Source organism: Chiloscyllium plagiosum, unplaced genomic scaffold, assembly GCF_037043375.1.
Source record: "Chiloscyllium plagiosum isolate Xiang-an unplaced genomic scaffold, Cpla_swu_hap1 HiC_scaffold_50, whole genome shotgun sequence".
Taxonomy (NCBI): domain Eukaryota; kingdom Metazoa; phylum Chordata; class Chondrichthyes; order Orectolobiformes; family Hemiscylliidae; genus Chiloscyllium; species Chiloscyllium plagiosum.
This window is the reverse complement of record NW_028270188.1, coordinates 52,060,346-52,075,781: the sequence shown is the minus strand read 5'-3', so window position 1 is coordinate 52,075,781 and position 15,436 is coordinate 52,060,346. Positions and strand designations below refer to the sequence as shown.

Genomic DNA, 15,436 nt, shown 5'->3' with positions numbered 1-15,436 from the left:
TGCACAAATTTCCATCATATTATGTATGGTCACTCACCACTAGAGGCTCCTTCACAAAGAGATTATTAATTAGCCCTTTCTTGTACAGACAGTGCTCGACCCTTTTTAAGGTGGATCAACATGCTGTTCTAGAAATTCATTGCAAAACATTCCAGGAAGTCTACAGCATTAACTCTAATTAGTTTTACCAAATCTATGTGCAGATTGAATTCCTCCATGTTTACTGTGTATCCCTTGTCACACCCACCTCATTCTTGATTTATACTGTATCTTACTTTACCATGACTGATTTATATTCAAATGAACAACCATAAGATGTTGGAGCAGAACTAGGCCCTTCGGTCCATCAGGTCTGCTGCACCTTCGGTCATGTTTCTCAACCCCACTCTCCTGCCTTCTCCCTGTAATCCTCAATCCCTTTAATGATTAAGGAGCAATCTCTCTCTGTCTTAAATCCGCAGAATGACATGGCTTCCACAGTTTTTTTAGAACAGGATCCTCTTTCTGTTTGGACAGTTGTTGGAAGGGATCGGCTCTGATTGGACACTATATGGAGCAAGATCCACTCTCTCTAGTCACCAATTGGAGCGGAAAATCCTCTCTGATTGAAAGTTATTTAAGAGGGAAATTCTCTATTAATGGACACTATGTGGCAGGGGCCCTCTCTCTCTGATTGGTCTCCATTTGGAGGGGATTCACTCTGTGATTGAACACTACCTGGAGGGGACCCTGTCTCTGATTGGACAACAAATAGAAGGGATCCCCTAACTGGATCTCATTTGGATGTGTTTCTCTTGTTTGGACACCATTGGAGAAGAAATTTCTCCATGATTGGATTTGGAGGGAGATCCTCTCTCTGATTGGACACTATCTAGAAAGAGACCCTCTATCTGATTGGACACCATCAGGAAGTGGGGAATCCTCGCTCTGATTGGATACCATCTGGAAAGGGGATCCTCTTTTTTGATTGGATACCATTTGGAGGGGGACTCTCTCTCATATTGGACACTATCTGGCAGGGGGATCCATTTTTTGATTGGAAACCATTTGGAGGGGGACCTTCTCTTTGATTGGAAATGGGGACCCTTTCTCTGATTGGATGCCATCTGGAAGTGGGGGATCCTCTCTCTGGGCACCATTTGGAGGGGGACCCTATTTCTAATTGAACTCCATATTGAAGGGGCAGACCCTCTCACTGTTTGGATACCATCAGGAAGGTGGACCCTTTGTCTGATTGGACCCCATTTGGAGGGGGAACCCTCTCTCTGATTGGACACCATGTGGAAGAGGGAGACCCTCTCTCTGATTGGACACCAGGGGATCCTCTGTCTGATTGGACACTATTTGTAGGAGGAACCCTCTCTCTGATTGGACACCATGTGGAAGAGGGAGACCCTCTCTCTGATTGGACACCAGGGGATCCTCTGTCTGATTGGACACTATTTGTAGGAGGAACCCTCTCTCTGATTGGACACCATGTGGAAGAGGGAGACCATCTTTCTGATTGGCCACCATCATGAATGGGGGGGGGTGGGACCATCTCTGATTGGACACCATCTGGTAGAGTGGCCCGCCCTCACGCCGCGCGCTCGTTCGCTCGCACGTACCTTTGCGCGTTCGCGCCTGCCGCGTGCATACGTCACTTCCTGGAGACGCCCGAACCTCCGCCCAACCCCCTTCCCTGTTGCCGGGAGTCGCTATCGACCGGAAGCAGCAGCTAAACAGCCAGCAGACGCCGCCGCCGCCGCCGATCGTTTGCCACTATCTTATAAAATAATAGTAAATAATTATCGCCGGGTTCCCGATGGCTGGCACGTGCCTTGACGCGGTGAAGCGGAAGATCAAAGTGTTGCAGCAGCAGGCGGACGAGGCCGAGGAGCGAGGCGAGCGCCTGCAGCGGGAGCTCGACATGGAGCACAAGGCCCGGGAGAACGTGAGTGTCTGACTGGCGGGGAGGCCGCCGAGAGAAAGAGAGAGTGAGAGGGGCCGTGTGTCTCCCCCCGCCCCGCGCCCCTTCCTCCTGAAGACGGCGGCGGCGGTGGAACCGCCGGCGGGTGTGCGCATGCGCCGCAGCCGGCCGTGCCGTGTCTGCGCCTGCGCGCCCTCCCTCCCCCCGCCCCCTTTGGGGGGGGGGTCCAGGTCAAGGAGAGGCAATGCCACACTTCCCATTTCTGGGGTGGGATATGCAATGTAGACTTTCCCAATTCTGGAGGGTATGTGATGCAACGTCCCTCTCCCCCTCCCCCGCCTCCCCAGGATGGGGGTGGGTACAGTGCCACGCTCCCCGTCTCTGGGATGGGGGTGCATACAGTGCCACGCTCCCCATCTCTGGGATGGGGGTGCATACAGTGCCACACTCCCCGTCTCTGGGATGGGGGTGCGTACAGTGCCACGCTCCCCATCTCTGGGATGGGGATGCACGCAATGCCACACTCCCCGTCTCTGGGATGGGGGTGCGTACAGTGCCACGCTCCCCATCTCTGGGATGGGGGTGTATACAGTGCCACGCTCCCCATCTCTGGGATGGGGGTGTATACAGTGCCACGCTCCCCATCTCTGGGATGGGGGTGTATACAGTGCCACGCTCCCCGTCTCTGGGATGGGGATGCACGCAATGCCACACTCCCCGTCTCTGGGATGGGGGTGCGTACAGTGCCATGCTCCCCATCTCTGGGATGGGGATGCACGCAATGCCACACTCCCCGTCTCTGGGATGGGGGTGCGTACAGTGCCACGCTCCCCGTCTCTGGGATGGGGGTGTATACAGTGCCACGCTCCCCGTCTCTGGGATGGGGGTGCACGCAATGCCACACTCCCCGTCTCTGGGATGGGGGTACACTCAATGCCACGCTCCCCGTCTCTGGGATAGGGGTGCGTACAGTGCCACGCTCCCCGTCTCTGGGATGGGGGTGCACGCAGTGCCACGCTCCCCGTCTCTGGGATGGGGATGCACGCAGTGCCACACTCCCCGTCTCTGGGATGGGGGTGCATGCAAGTGCCACACTCCCCGTCTCTGGGATGGGGGTGCATGCAAGTGCCACACTCCCCGTCTCTGGGATGGGGGTGCATGCAAGTGCCACACTCCCTGTCTCTGGGATGGGGGTGCAGGCAGTGCCACACTCCCCGTCTCTGGGATGGGGGTGCAGGCAGTGCCACAATCCCCGTCTCTGGGATAGGGGTACAGGCAGTGCCATACTTCCCCATCCCTTGAGGTGTAGTGTGGGTATGCGCTGCAATATGTCCTTTCTCCTATTAGTCGATATGTTTTGCAACATTTCCCTCTCTGGAGTGGGCGAGGGGAACACAGTGCAACATGTTCCTTCTGCTGGGGGATATGTAATGCAACATGTCCTTCACTATGATGGTAAGATGTGGAATTCAGTGATGACCCTTCTCCATGTAATACAGCATAGTCCTTCTTCTGTTGGAGAATAATGCAGTGCAGCATGCCATTTCTTTGGACGATTGGGTACACAGAGTAGCATACTCCTGCACTTGGATTCTGTGGGATGAGAGTCTAAAGCCTCAGCTAAAGCCGTGGGGGGGGGGGGGGGGGGTTGTCTGCAGGGAGGTGTTGCTGTTGAGTTAGAATTAATAAATTTTATGTAAAGTTCAGGATACATGGCATATTTTTCTGCACTTGGTTATTTAAATCCAAGTTGTTTGTTGAAACAGAAGTAATTGCCATTTGAGAGAAATAATTTGGGCATCCAGCTCTCGACCGAGTGAGACCACGAAATAGCCTCCCCCTCTGCTAACTTGATTGGGAGCTTTTCAAGTCGCTGGTGGTGGGGGGGGGTTGTACTTCCTGCTTATCATCACTTGTGGTCATGTTTGGCCTTTCCTTCTCACATTTAGTAGCACATCTGCTTGTGTCGTTATTGATGGCAAGAGAGGGGACAAAATGTGACGCTGAGTAGGCTTATATGCAAGACGTTTCAAAACGTACCCGAGGATCTTCCCGTAAAACAATCCTTATAGCATTACCAAGTGAGGGGATCTATCCATTGAAACGTGATGGGGAGGAGGGCAGTAGTATTGCAGGAAGAATTACAGCGCAAAGGAACACTCATTTGGCTCCTGTGGTCTGTGCAAACCTCCTCCCACAACCTCTCTTTCCCCCACCCCAACCCCACTTTATCACTGTATTCTTCTGTTGCTCTCTCCCTTTCATGTTTATTGAAGTCGTCTTGCTCAAAGGCAGTTGGGAAATGTCAATAAATGTTGGCCATGACCACATTCCAAGAATGAATAAGAGGCAGCTTCCCCTTAAAGGCATGTCTGCTATTCATTTCAACCACTCCCTAAAGGAGTGAGTTCCTCGTTCTCATCATTCTTCAGGTTAAGTGGCTTCTGCTAAGCTAATTCTTTCCAGAAGCTGGCTTGTAACGATGATCCTCTGTCCTGGACCCCCAATCCCCATTAATGGGAACACCTTTCTCCTAGTTCCACCTTCTCAAATCTTTTCATTATTTTAACGGCCCCCTCCTTCAGCAACTGTTGATGTGTGTGAGATGTGGTGGGAGGGTGTGGCTAACCTGTTCACCCTGATAATGAGCTAGGGTGGGAACTTCAGCTGTCTTCTTCCCCCTCTGGGGTTTTGGGGATGTGGGGTGGTTGGGCTCAAAGGGGTAGGGCATTATCGGGCGCGTGACATTAAGACTGGCGTGCATGGCCAACTAGCTGCTGGCACTCCTTTCTGTGCTGATGTTTGAGGAAGGGAGAGTGAATGAGGTCCTGGAGGATACTGGAACCCATCAAGAGGAAGGGTTTTCAGCTGTTCAGGATGTGTAGGTGCTTGAAGGAGCAGACGTGTGGTAGGGTTGGGTGGCTGTACGTCAAGGCTGAACCCCCCCCCCCCTCCCCAGTTGTGATCTGTGGCTCTGTTGCCCAAGCGATTAACTGACGATCTCGTTTCCTTTTTCGGGAAGTGGTTCTCGGAAGCCAGTGTGGTGGGACAATTCAGAAGCTAACATTCACAGTTGCAGTTTCCTTCTTGGTAAGCTCCAGTGAGTCACAGAGTCGTAACACACGGGAGACTCATTGGGCCATTTCTGTTCCCACCCCACAGACATCAGGGGCGTTCCTATGTTTGGTTTAATGATGTTATCCTTTTGAGGGAATCCAAACCCACATGGTCGAAAACTGGTATGGTGGCTCAGTGGTTAGTACTGCTGCCTCATAGTGCCAAGGACCTGGGTTCGATTCCTGCCTCGGGCACGACTGTGTGGAGTTTGTACATTCTCCCCGTATCTGATTAGGTTTCCACCGGAAGCTCCGGTTCCATTCAGAGATGTGTAAGCTGCTTGGATTGGCCATGCTAAAGTGCCCATAATGTCCAGGGATGTGCAGGTTAGGGTGGATTAGCCATGCTAAATTGTCCCGTGGTGTTCAGGGATGTGTAGGTTAGGGTGGATTGGCCGTGCTAAATTGTCCTATAGTGCCCAGGGATGTGCAGGTTAGGAGAGATTGGCCATGCTAAATTGTCGAGGAGAAAATGAGGACTGCAGATGCTGGAGATCAGAGCTGAAAATGTGTTGCTGGAAAAGCGCAGCAGGTCAGGCAGCATCCAGGGAACAGGCGAATCGACGTTTCGGGCATAAGCCCTTCTTCAGGAATGATTCACCTTGTTTAACAAGAATCTGTCCGTCTGTGAACTCTGAGAGGGGGAAAAAAAGATTTGCCTCATCTGTTTTGAATGGGCAGCCATTTTTTAAACAGTGACCTAGATTTCCCCATAGAAAGAAATATCCTTTTCACATCCGTCCTGACACGCCCCCTGAGAACCTTTATCATAGAACATAGAACATAGAAGAATACAGCGCAGTACAGGCCCTTGGGCCCTCGATGTTGCGCCGATCCAAGCCCACCTAAACTACACTAACCCACTATCCTCCATATACCTATCCAATGCCCTCTTAAATGCCCATAAAGAGGGAGAGTCCACCACTGTTACTGGCAGGGCATTCCATGAACTAACAACTCGCTGAGTGAAGAACCTACCCCTAACATCAGTCCTATATCTACCCCCCCTTAATTTAAAGCTATGCCCCCTTGTAATACCCGACTCAATACGCGGGAAAAGGTTCATACTGTCGACCCTATCTAACCCCCTAATCATCTTGTACACCTCAATCAAGTCACCCCTAAACCTTCTTTTCTCTAGTGAAAACAGCCCCAAGTGCCTCAGTCTTTCCTCATACGATTTTCCTTCCATACCAGGCAACATCCTGGTAAACCTCCTCTGCACCCGTTTCAATGCCTCCACATCCTTCCTATAGTATGGCGACCAAAACTGCACACAATATTCCAGATGCGGCCGTACCAGAGTCTTATACAACTGCATCATGACCTCAGGACTCCGGAACTCAATTCCTCTACCAATAAAAGCCAGTACGCCATATGCCTTCCTCACCGCACTATTTACCTGGGTGGCAACTTTCAGAGATCTGTGTACATGGACACCAAGATCCCTCTGCTCATCCACACTACCAAGTATCCGACCATTAGCCCAGTACCCCATCTTTTTGTTATTCTTCCCAAAGTGAATCATCAGTTTTAATCAAACCTCCTCTCACTCTAAGCAAGTCCAGTGGATGCAGGCCTGGAGAATTTATCCTTTCCTCACAAGGCAATCTTCCCCTTCCAGGTATTAGTCCAGTGAAGTTTCTCTGAACTGCTTAGAACACATCTATCTTCTTCCTTTAGTAAAGTGACTAGGACTGCAGAAACGTAGTTGTACAGTGTCCTGTATAATTGAAGCAGAACCTTTCTAGTTTTGCAATGAATTGTGATGTTCTATTACTTTTCCTAGTTGCTTGCTGTACCTGTATGTTGATGTTTCTTTGATTCATGCAGTAGCTCACTCAGGACCGTCATCGTCTTTGAACTCTCTCAACATTTTAGACTGTAAGCTTCCTTCTATTCTTAAGGCACTGTTAGAGAAATTTTTCCCAATTAACCTTTTCAGAGGCAATATTTTCTATCGCAAACTGGCAAGTGACAGATCAGTGCATGAACGGAGAGAGGAAATTTCATAAAAATACAAACAAAAGGGGCAGCAATGAATGGAAAGAGAGGAACAGAGAGAGAGAGAGACGCACGAACACATACACTGTGAGGATGCAAGGATTATGAGACACCTTTGGAGCAGGTAGGCCCTGGACCCAGGCCTCCTGACTGCAATAGCCATAAGGGTCCTTAACTAACAAGGGAGCTGGAGAGTGTTGAAGGGTAGGTGGAGGAAGTGGTGTTTAGGTCACATGCGGATCAGCCATGATCTTATTGAATGGCCGAATAGATCAGAGGGGCTGAATGGCCTGCTTCTTATGTGAAACGGGCAGCAATGCTGAAGAAGCCTGTGGGAGTGGCTGTTGAAGATCTTGTATATGAATTGAAGATAAGGACGGGGGTGGAGGAGTGGTGGTAGCGGTGGGGCAGTGCTGATTTAATCACCCGTTTTGATCCTTTGTCAAACATGTTCAGGGATATTGGGGTGATTTACAAAGGCAGCAGCAAAGTAGGGTTTTGATGTTGTGACTGAAGGGTCACTGGACTCGAAACATTAAATGTGTATCTCTCTCTACAGATGCTGCTGGACCTGCTGAGTTTCCTCCAGCACGTTTTAGGTGACTTGGCCTACCATGGCTCAGTGTTGGAATTTGATCTGATAATGCTCCTGTATTTGTACAAACGTTCAGAGGGTTGAGCCAGACCCAGCAGGAGGTTTACAAATGGAACTGGAGTTGCGAGCCACTTTGCCTCTGTGACAAGAGGCTGTGCTTCCTTCCTCTTTCAGACTCCTTCCTTTTAGTGAACTCATGATGAGGCAGGGGGCCGTTAGGGTATGCGCACAAAAGTAAATGGAGCCTGGGTGAAGAGGAAGGAAGTGGTGACACCGATGGTATGTGACTCAGAGCTGAGCTTTGAGAGCACTGTGCAGTTTAATCATCAAAAGACTGAATGGGGTGGCCAGCAGTGGTGTGCCTGGAAAGGAAGGCAGAGGACAGACTTTCACTTGGTTTAAGTAAAGACCATGCAGTTACACAACAATGTCGCTACCAGCCTCAGGATGTCCCAATAGGTACTTTCTGAAAAAGAAATGCTTATCACGGTTGGCCCTGGACACCTCGTCTCGGCTAATATACCAAGGGAAGTGCAGCTTTGGTAGAGGTTCTGTCTCTTACGGTAGGTTGAGTTCAAAGCCCTCGTGGCTGCGACTCGTTTGGCCACGGGTCACGAATCCAATGTGGTTTTTCAGGATCTTTGCCAAACCCCCACACCCCAAAGCAACTGGCCCACCCCATTAGAGCGGTGACCGCCCCGCAAGGGTACACGCGGGTAGGGCCCAAGAGGAAGTGAGAATGGAGCTGGTGGGGAGAAGCAGAAGTGGAGTGCTGCTGCTTTTGAACGTACATATTGAATTAGGAGTAAACGTTGGACTGCAAGCCCTCCTCAATAAAAGTGCTGCGTGCTACTGTTTGAGTTCCACATTCCAGTCTGTCCCGTGACCTCATAGAGTCATAGAGATGTACAGCACAAAAACAGATCCTTCAGTCCAACCCATCCATGCCGACCAGATATCCCAACACAATCTAGTCCCACCTGCCAGCACCCGACCCATATCCCTCCAAACCCTTCCTATTCATATACCCATCCAGATGCCTTTTAAATGTTGCAATTGTACCAGCCTATGCCACTTCCTCCGGCATCCCATTTCATAGACGTACCACTCTTTCTGTGAAAAGTTTGTCCCTTTCCCCTCTCACCCTAAATTTATGTCCCAGGGAAGAGACTTTGTCTATTTATCCATCCGTGCCCCTTCATGATTTTATAAACCTCTATAAAGTCACTCCCTCAGCCTCTGACACTAGGGAAAACAGCTCTAGCCTCTTCAACCTCTCCCTATAGCTCAAATCCTACAACTCTGGCAACATCCTTGCAAATCTTTTCTGAACCCTTTTAAATTTCACAGCATCCTTTTGCTAGGAGGGAGACCAGAATTGCAGACAGTATTCCAAAAGTGGCCTAACCAATGTACTGTACAGCCGCAACGTGACCTCCCAACCCCTATACCCAATGCATTGACCAATAAAGGAAAGCATACCAAATGCCATCTTCACTCTCCTGTCTGCCTGTGACTCCACTTTCAAGGAGCTATGAGCCTGTATCCCAAGGACAGCACTCCCCAGGACCTTTATCATGAAGTGTATAAGTTCTGCCCTGATTTGCCTTTGCAAAATGCAGCACCTCACGTTTATCTAAATTAAACTCCATTTGCCACCCCTCAGCCCATTGGTCCATCTGGTCCAAAGTCCCGTTGTACTCTGGGGTAACCTCCTTCGCTGTCCGGCAAATCAACAATTAACCAGCAATCCTTGCATTTAGAGAACATTGATTTTTCAGAACAGGGTCCATCTCTCAAGGAAGTATTTCAGTGATTTTTTGTTTTGTTTGCTGTGGCCCATTAACAGCCAAGGAAGCGTTGGAGACGAGATGCGTGGTGTGATGATTTTCGCCGTGCAGTGATGTGGGATCTTTGCGTGCCTGTACGAGCCACCACAGCAGGCGGACAGGAAAGCTAATCTGGTTCTCTTCTGGTGCAGTGGTAGCCTAGACCATGTCACTCAGGGCTTGAACCTGTCAGAAGGGAAATGGTCAGTGTGGCTGTTCAGATGAAGTGCTGGAGTGTGTGGAACCTTAAGCCTTTAGCTCGCACCATTTCTCTGAGATATTTCGACCTCACTTGGTATCCTGTCCAGGCACACCACAGTAGCCTGATCTTGTCCGTCAGAGACATCCCTGTGCAAGGTTTGGCTGAATGCCTCTTTGTCCCTTTATACCTGGTAGCATCAGGTCTCGCTATTGCAGCCTTCAGGCCTACAGTGGATGAAACATCGGTGAGGAGACAACCACCCACCAGCAACTGAGTACGACGGATTGCTGATAAACCCAGTAGCTATAAGAGATATGATGTGTGTACCAGTCTTGTGCCAGTCTGAGTATAGTACAGTCTGTCCCCTGTGTTGGCTCGAAGATGACTAGCATCATTGTTAGCTGAGCAAGCTGAGAGCTAGATTGGTTTTCTTTGTATTGTTTGGTCACTAGACACTGTTACTGACTGGACTGGGCTATTGGCTTTTGTCAGGAATATGCGATACTGAGCAGCAGCTTCCTCTCTTGCTTCCTCACCCCCCCTCCCCTCGCTGTTACACGTAACTAGTGTTAGGCTGGCACTAGATTCCGAAAGGGTGTGGCGACACTACTGCAAGTGGGTGGCTGCTTCCTTCCTGAACATTTGTTGGGGCAGCTGGCGTTCCTCTTCTGGGTTGCGAACGTACTTTGCACTCTCTGCCAATATTCTGGCTAACTGTCAGGTCCCTGGCCCGTTAAAGGGGGACGTATTGATAATGTCAAGCTAGTAATCCAGAGGCCCAAGCTAATGCTCCCGGGGATCCGCGCTCACATCCTGGCCACGGCTGCACGAGGTGGTTTCAAATTCAATGAATGGGTAGATCCAAGATGGCGGCGGCCTGAGTGCTTTGCTGTGCTGGGCTCAGTGTCATACCCCCTGGCAAGATGGGCCTTCACCCCCTTCTTGTTAACTCTCCTTGGAGCAAAATCAATAATATAAAGTTACTGAGCACCCTGGAGCTGCTAAAATTGACAGCTGTAAGATCAGGATGAAGGTGAATACATGGCAATAAATTCAATTCAGTTCAATAAAGAAAAAGGGGTGCACTCCCCTACTGTGTTGGGGGTGCCCCATAACCATTGCCCAAACTCCCGGGGCGGCCCCTTTGGATTTAATGGGGCAGCGACTTTTACTCTTGGGGTTTGCCAAGCTCCGAGAAAAGATTGAAGCAGCGATGGAGCCGATATCTGCCATGCTGGAAAGAAAAAAATACCCAGGAGCAGGAGATTCAAGCAGTGGACCAAAGAGTAGAGGCAGAGGAGCGTGGCATCGGAGACCGTGGTGGAGGTCTTGGGAGGAAGGATCTGAACGCTGGAAGACAAGGTCCAGGACCAAGTGGATGACCTGGAAAACAAAAAGTAGAAGAAATGACTTCCGGCTCGTGGGTGTCCTAGAGCGCGAGGAAGGCGAGGGCCTCGTTGGTTTCCTGGGGAATTGGCTCCCAATGTTCCTGGGGCTGGAGTTGGAGTCGGGCCTGGTGAGTGTGAAGCGGGCCCACCAGACCGCAATGTGGAGGTCTGTGCCAAATCCGCACCCCCGCCCGCTCCTAATGGTGATTCCAGTATTATAAAGTGAAACAGTTAGTAATTGAAACAGCGGGAAGACTGGGAAGAGATCCACAGGCTTTAACGTACAAAGGCTCATGAATAATGTCTCTTCAAGGTTTCTCAGGAGCCATAGTTAAGAAGCGAAAGGCGTTTGATGAAGTTGAGAGAAAATTAAGGGATCTGAACGTTCAGTATTCTTTGAGGTACCGAACAGTGTTGCGTATCGCTGACGGAGGGACGGTATATAATTTTGATTCAGCAGAAAAGGCAAAGGATTTTGTGAACTCTTTGAAATAAAGGACTCTGGTTGGGAGTGTGGGAGGAGGGGAGAAGGGGCACCGTTATGGACAATGGTACAGTTTTCCTGCTCCCTTTTTTTTTCTCCTCTCTCTCTCCCCTTTTTGTGGTTATCACTTTTATACAGTCATAGAAACTTTGTACAGCCTTGCTGTAAAACCCTATTTATTTATCGTTTTGGTCAGTTGGTTATTGTCTGGGTTTTTCTTTTTGCTGCTGTCCTTTTTGTTCTGGATTGGAGGGGCGGCTATACCTGTGGTTAAGATGTCCGGAGAAAAGGTGGGGGGGGACAGGGATAGGTGTCCATTGTCGACTCTCAGAATGTAAATAACATGTTTCTTTTTAAATCTGTGCATTGCCTGGGACTAGGGTGTGGCCTCAGCTGGAAGGAGCCGGGATGGTAGCAAGAATTAGGAGGATTGCCCCCTGTGGGCAAGGGGGGGGCGATCTCTCGTGAGTTGGGGATTATTTGGGTGTTTAAGTTAACAGTAGTGGTTAGTTTTTTTTAGTTGTATTAGTTCTTAGACTTGATAGAGTTAATGTCTTTGTCGCTCGCTGCACCTCACTTAGGCGTCCCCTCTTGGGAAACCTCGCGCTGCCCTGGATGACCATAGCAAGTGATTCGTTCAGGTGGTGCACCTGGAATGTAAAAGGGAGCCATTTCCCCCATTAAAGGAAAGAAGGTATTGTCAAGCCTCAGGAAGGAAAGGGTGGACATTACCCTCCTGCAAGAGACAGCATTTAACTGATAAGGAACATCAGAAACTGCAGCAGGGGTGTTATGACAGGTTATTCTTCTCCTCCTTCAGCTCTAAGAGTAGAGGAGTGACTATACTGGTAAGAAGGAGCTTCGGTCTCCAGGTAACTGAGCAAATTAAGGACGAACATGGACAGTTCATCAATCTTAAAGCTCTAATACATGGGGAAAGAGTATGGTGTCCTGAATGTTTATTGTCCCCCAGTGCTCCCTCTTAAATTTCTAAATGATGCAGTTGCTGAATTAATGAATCTTGGGGTGCACAGCACGATCATAGGAGGGGATTTTAATCACCGAATGGATGCCAAGGGGCCAGGCAGGTACGCCCATGCAATCTAGACAGTTGATGGATTTGTGTGAGGAGTTGGGATTAGTGGATGTGTGGAGGCACATCTATCCTAATGGAAGAAACTTCACTTTTTATTCCAACCCACACAAGTGCCACACGTGAATTGACATGTTCCTTATGCCGTCGGTTTGTTCAGACAGAATATTGGCTTGCAAAATTGGGAATATAACTACCTTGGACTGTGCGCCAGTGTGTTTAGATGTTAAAATCAAGGGGGCGTGGAATAGATGTACAGCATGGACCCATTCCTGTTAAGAGATAGCAAATTTGTTGAGTATATTACAAGAGAGTTCAGGGCCCGCTAGGATATTAACTCGGGTACGGCCAGCAATGCTTTGGGAGGCCACTAAGGCATATTTCTGAGGCTTGATTATTTCGTATTCAACGGCCAGAAGGAGTCAGAGGGAGGAGCAGCAACAGAGGTTGGAGACCCGACTGAAGGTAGCTGAGAAAATATATTATGATAGGCCTTCATTGGTCAAGCTGCAGTGGGTCACGGCTCTCCGGGCTGGTCTCGACTCATTGCGCACACCGGTGGCAAAAAAAAGTTTGTTTGGATTTGGAGATAAGCCAGGTAGGTATCTGGCTAGAAAGAAAAGGTGCTTCCCAGTCTATTATGTCTGTTAGAGAGAAGGCTGGCACAGTTACCAGTGAGTTGGAAGAAGATCAATATTAGATTTGGGGAATACTTCACAGAGTTATACCCGGTCGGAGGGCGATGAAGATGGTGCAGTGAAAATGCAGTCCTTTTTTTGAGAACCTGGACCTCCCCAGTATAAACACGGAACAGTCTGCTGTTGAATACACCCATGACAATACAGGAGGTGCAGGAAGCCATAAAACATCTCCAGGGTGGCAAAGCACCGGGGCCAGACGGATTCCCGAATCAGTTTTGTGAGGAATTCATGAATGTGTTAGTGGATCCACTTTTGGGGTTGTATTGCTATTCATATACACAGGATTGTCTCCCGCCCAATCTTAGGGAGGCTAATATTTCCCTCATTCTAAAGAAGGGGAAAGACTCCGAAGAACGTGCTTCATACAGACCAGTATCGTTGTCAAATGTAGACTTTAAAATTCTGTCAAAGATGCAGGCCCTGAGGTTGGAAACGATATTGCCCGATGTTATAAAACACCAGACCGGTTTTATCAAGGGCCGTAGCTCCTCCAACAATATCAGAAAGGTACTGGGCATAGTGCGGGTATGCCAGCAAAGATTGATCCTGGGTTTGGTGGTCCATCTAGATGCAGAAAAGGCGTTTGACCGGATAGAATGGCCGCACCTGTTCGGGGTCCGAGAGCGCTTTGGTCTAGGGGGAGCCTTTGCCAGATGGGTCAAAGTGTTGTACAGTGATCCTGAGGTGGCCGTCATTACAAACTGCATTAAGTCGGATAACTTTAGTATTGGGAGAGGGGGTGTCCTCTCTCACTGCTGTTATTTACCTTGGCAACTGAGCAGTTAGCTGAGGCTGTCAGGAAGCATCCTGGAATAGTGGGGCCAGGGGTGGGAATGGGGCAGCATGAGATCACCCTATACACTGATGATGTCCTTTTGTTCTTAGCTGATCCGGAGGAATCCGTTCCTTGATTGATTCAAGCAATTTATTTATTTGAGAGTTTTTCGGGCTACGGGATCAACTTCATAAAATCAGAAACCGTGGGGGGGGGGATTAGTGGAGGTGCCTGATCTGAAGGATGGAATGCAGTTCCCGTTTAGATGGTGGTTGGGAGGTTTTTTCTATATATATTTGGGAATTTTTATTACCCCTTCCTTCCACCAGCTGTATAAAGCTAACTATGTACCATTACTGGAGAGGATAAAACAGCGGTGGGAGGGATTACTGTTATCCTGGTTAGGCCCTGATGAAAATGAATGTTCTTCCTCGCATGTTGTACCCCACGAGAATGCTCCCGCTGTTGTTACCCAGACGAGTGTTCCGGAGGCTCAATGGTTGGCTAGGTGTCGCAGGAACCCCTTAATTAAATTTACCAAATTACAGCTCCTGTAGGGTGAGGGCGGGTGGACCTTCCAGACTTGGAAGAGATATCAAATAAGCGCCCTGTTAGCATATGTGAGTGACTGGGCACGAGGGGATTCTGGGTCGATTTGGCTTGACGATGAAGCCTCACAGTCGAGATGTCCCCTAGTTAATCTATTAATTCTGGATAAGATGTAATCCGTGACCAAGCAGTGTAAGAGCCCAATCATTTTAAATGCGGTAAAGCCTGGAGGACTATGAGGCAAGATGAGGGCAATTGGCTTAAGACCTTACCGTTTACCCCCTTGGCGGGAGCCCAAGAATTTAAACCTGGGGCAATGGACTCCGGCTTTATGCTATGGGAGAACAAGGGAATTTCTTACTTTGGAGATTTATTCAAGAGGAGAGGTCTTGATGTTTAGCCAGCTAAGTCAGAAATATGGATTGCCTAATAGGGACCTTTTTCTGATACTTTCAGATAGGGGATTATACACAGAGGAAGACCACGCCTCTGGCTCAGCCTTACAAGTCAGACGTGGAGAAAAGAGTGCTCTGTTGTATGGGTGCTCTTTCAGTTAATATTTCTATCATTTACAGAAAAGATGTACCTTAGGAAACATGGAGAGACTGTGTAGGACTTGGAATCGGGATTTAGGAGAGGATATCCCATTGGAAACGTGAGAAGATATATGGGAAAATGTAAAGAAAATCTCTGTAACAAAGCGCAGGCTATGCAATTGAAGGCACCAGAGAGGCTAGCTAAGTTCAAGAGAGGAGCATCTCCAGGATACCCCAATTTAACATTAGTATACA

The 15,436-nt window shown here is 49.1% G+C and overlaps 2 protein-coding genes across 3 annotated transcripts in view; both read right to left on the bottom strand.

The window, feature by feature from the left end:
• Positions 1 to 2,001, bottom strand: part of LOC148135307 (protein GOLM2-like) — a 101,464-nt gene extending 99,463 nt beyond the window's left edge. For both annotated transcript variants that reach the window (XM_087985176.1, XM_087985179.1), the window contains exon 1: positions 1,608 to 2,001. The gene's annotated coding sequence lies outside the window, so the exon portion shown is untranslated. The remainder of the gene's footprint in view (positions 1 to 1,607) is intronic.
• Positions 2,002 to 14,974: 12,973 nt separating this feature from the next.
• LOC122544698 (carbonic anhydrase 14-like) overlaps positions 14,975 to 15,436 on the bottom strand; it is a 31,084-nt gene continuing 30,622 nt past the window's right edge. The window contains exon 7 of the mRNA XM_087985110.1: positions 14,975 to 14,979. Coding sequence (XP_087841236.1) covers positions 14,975 to 14,979 — 5 coding nt within the window. The remainder of the gene's footprint in view (positions 14,980 to 15,436) is intronic.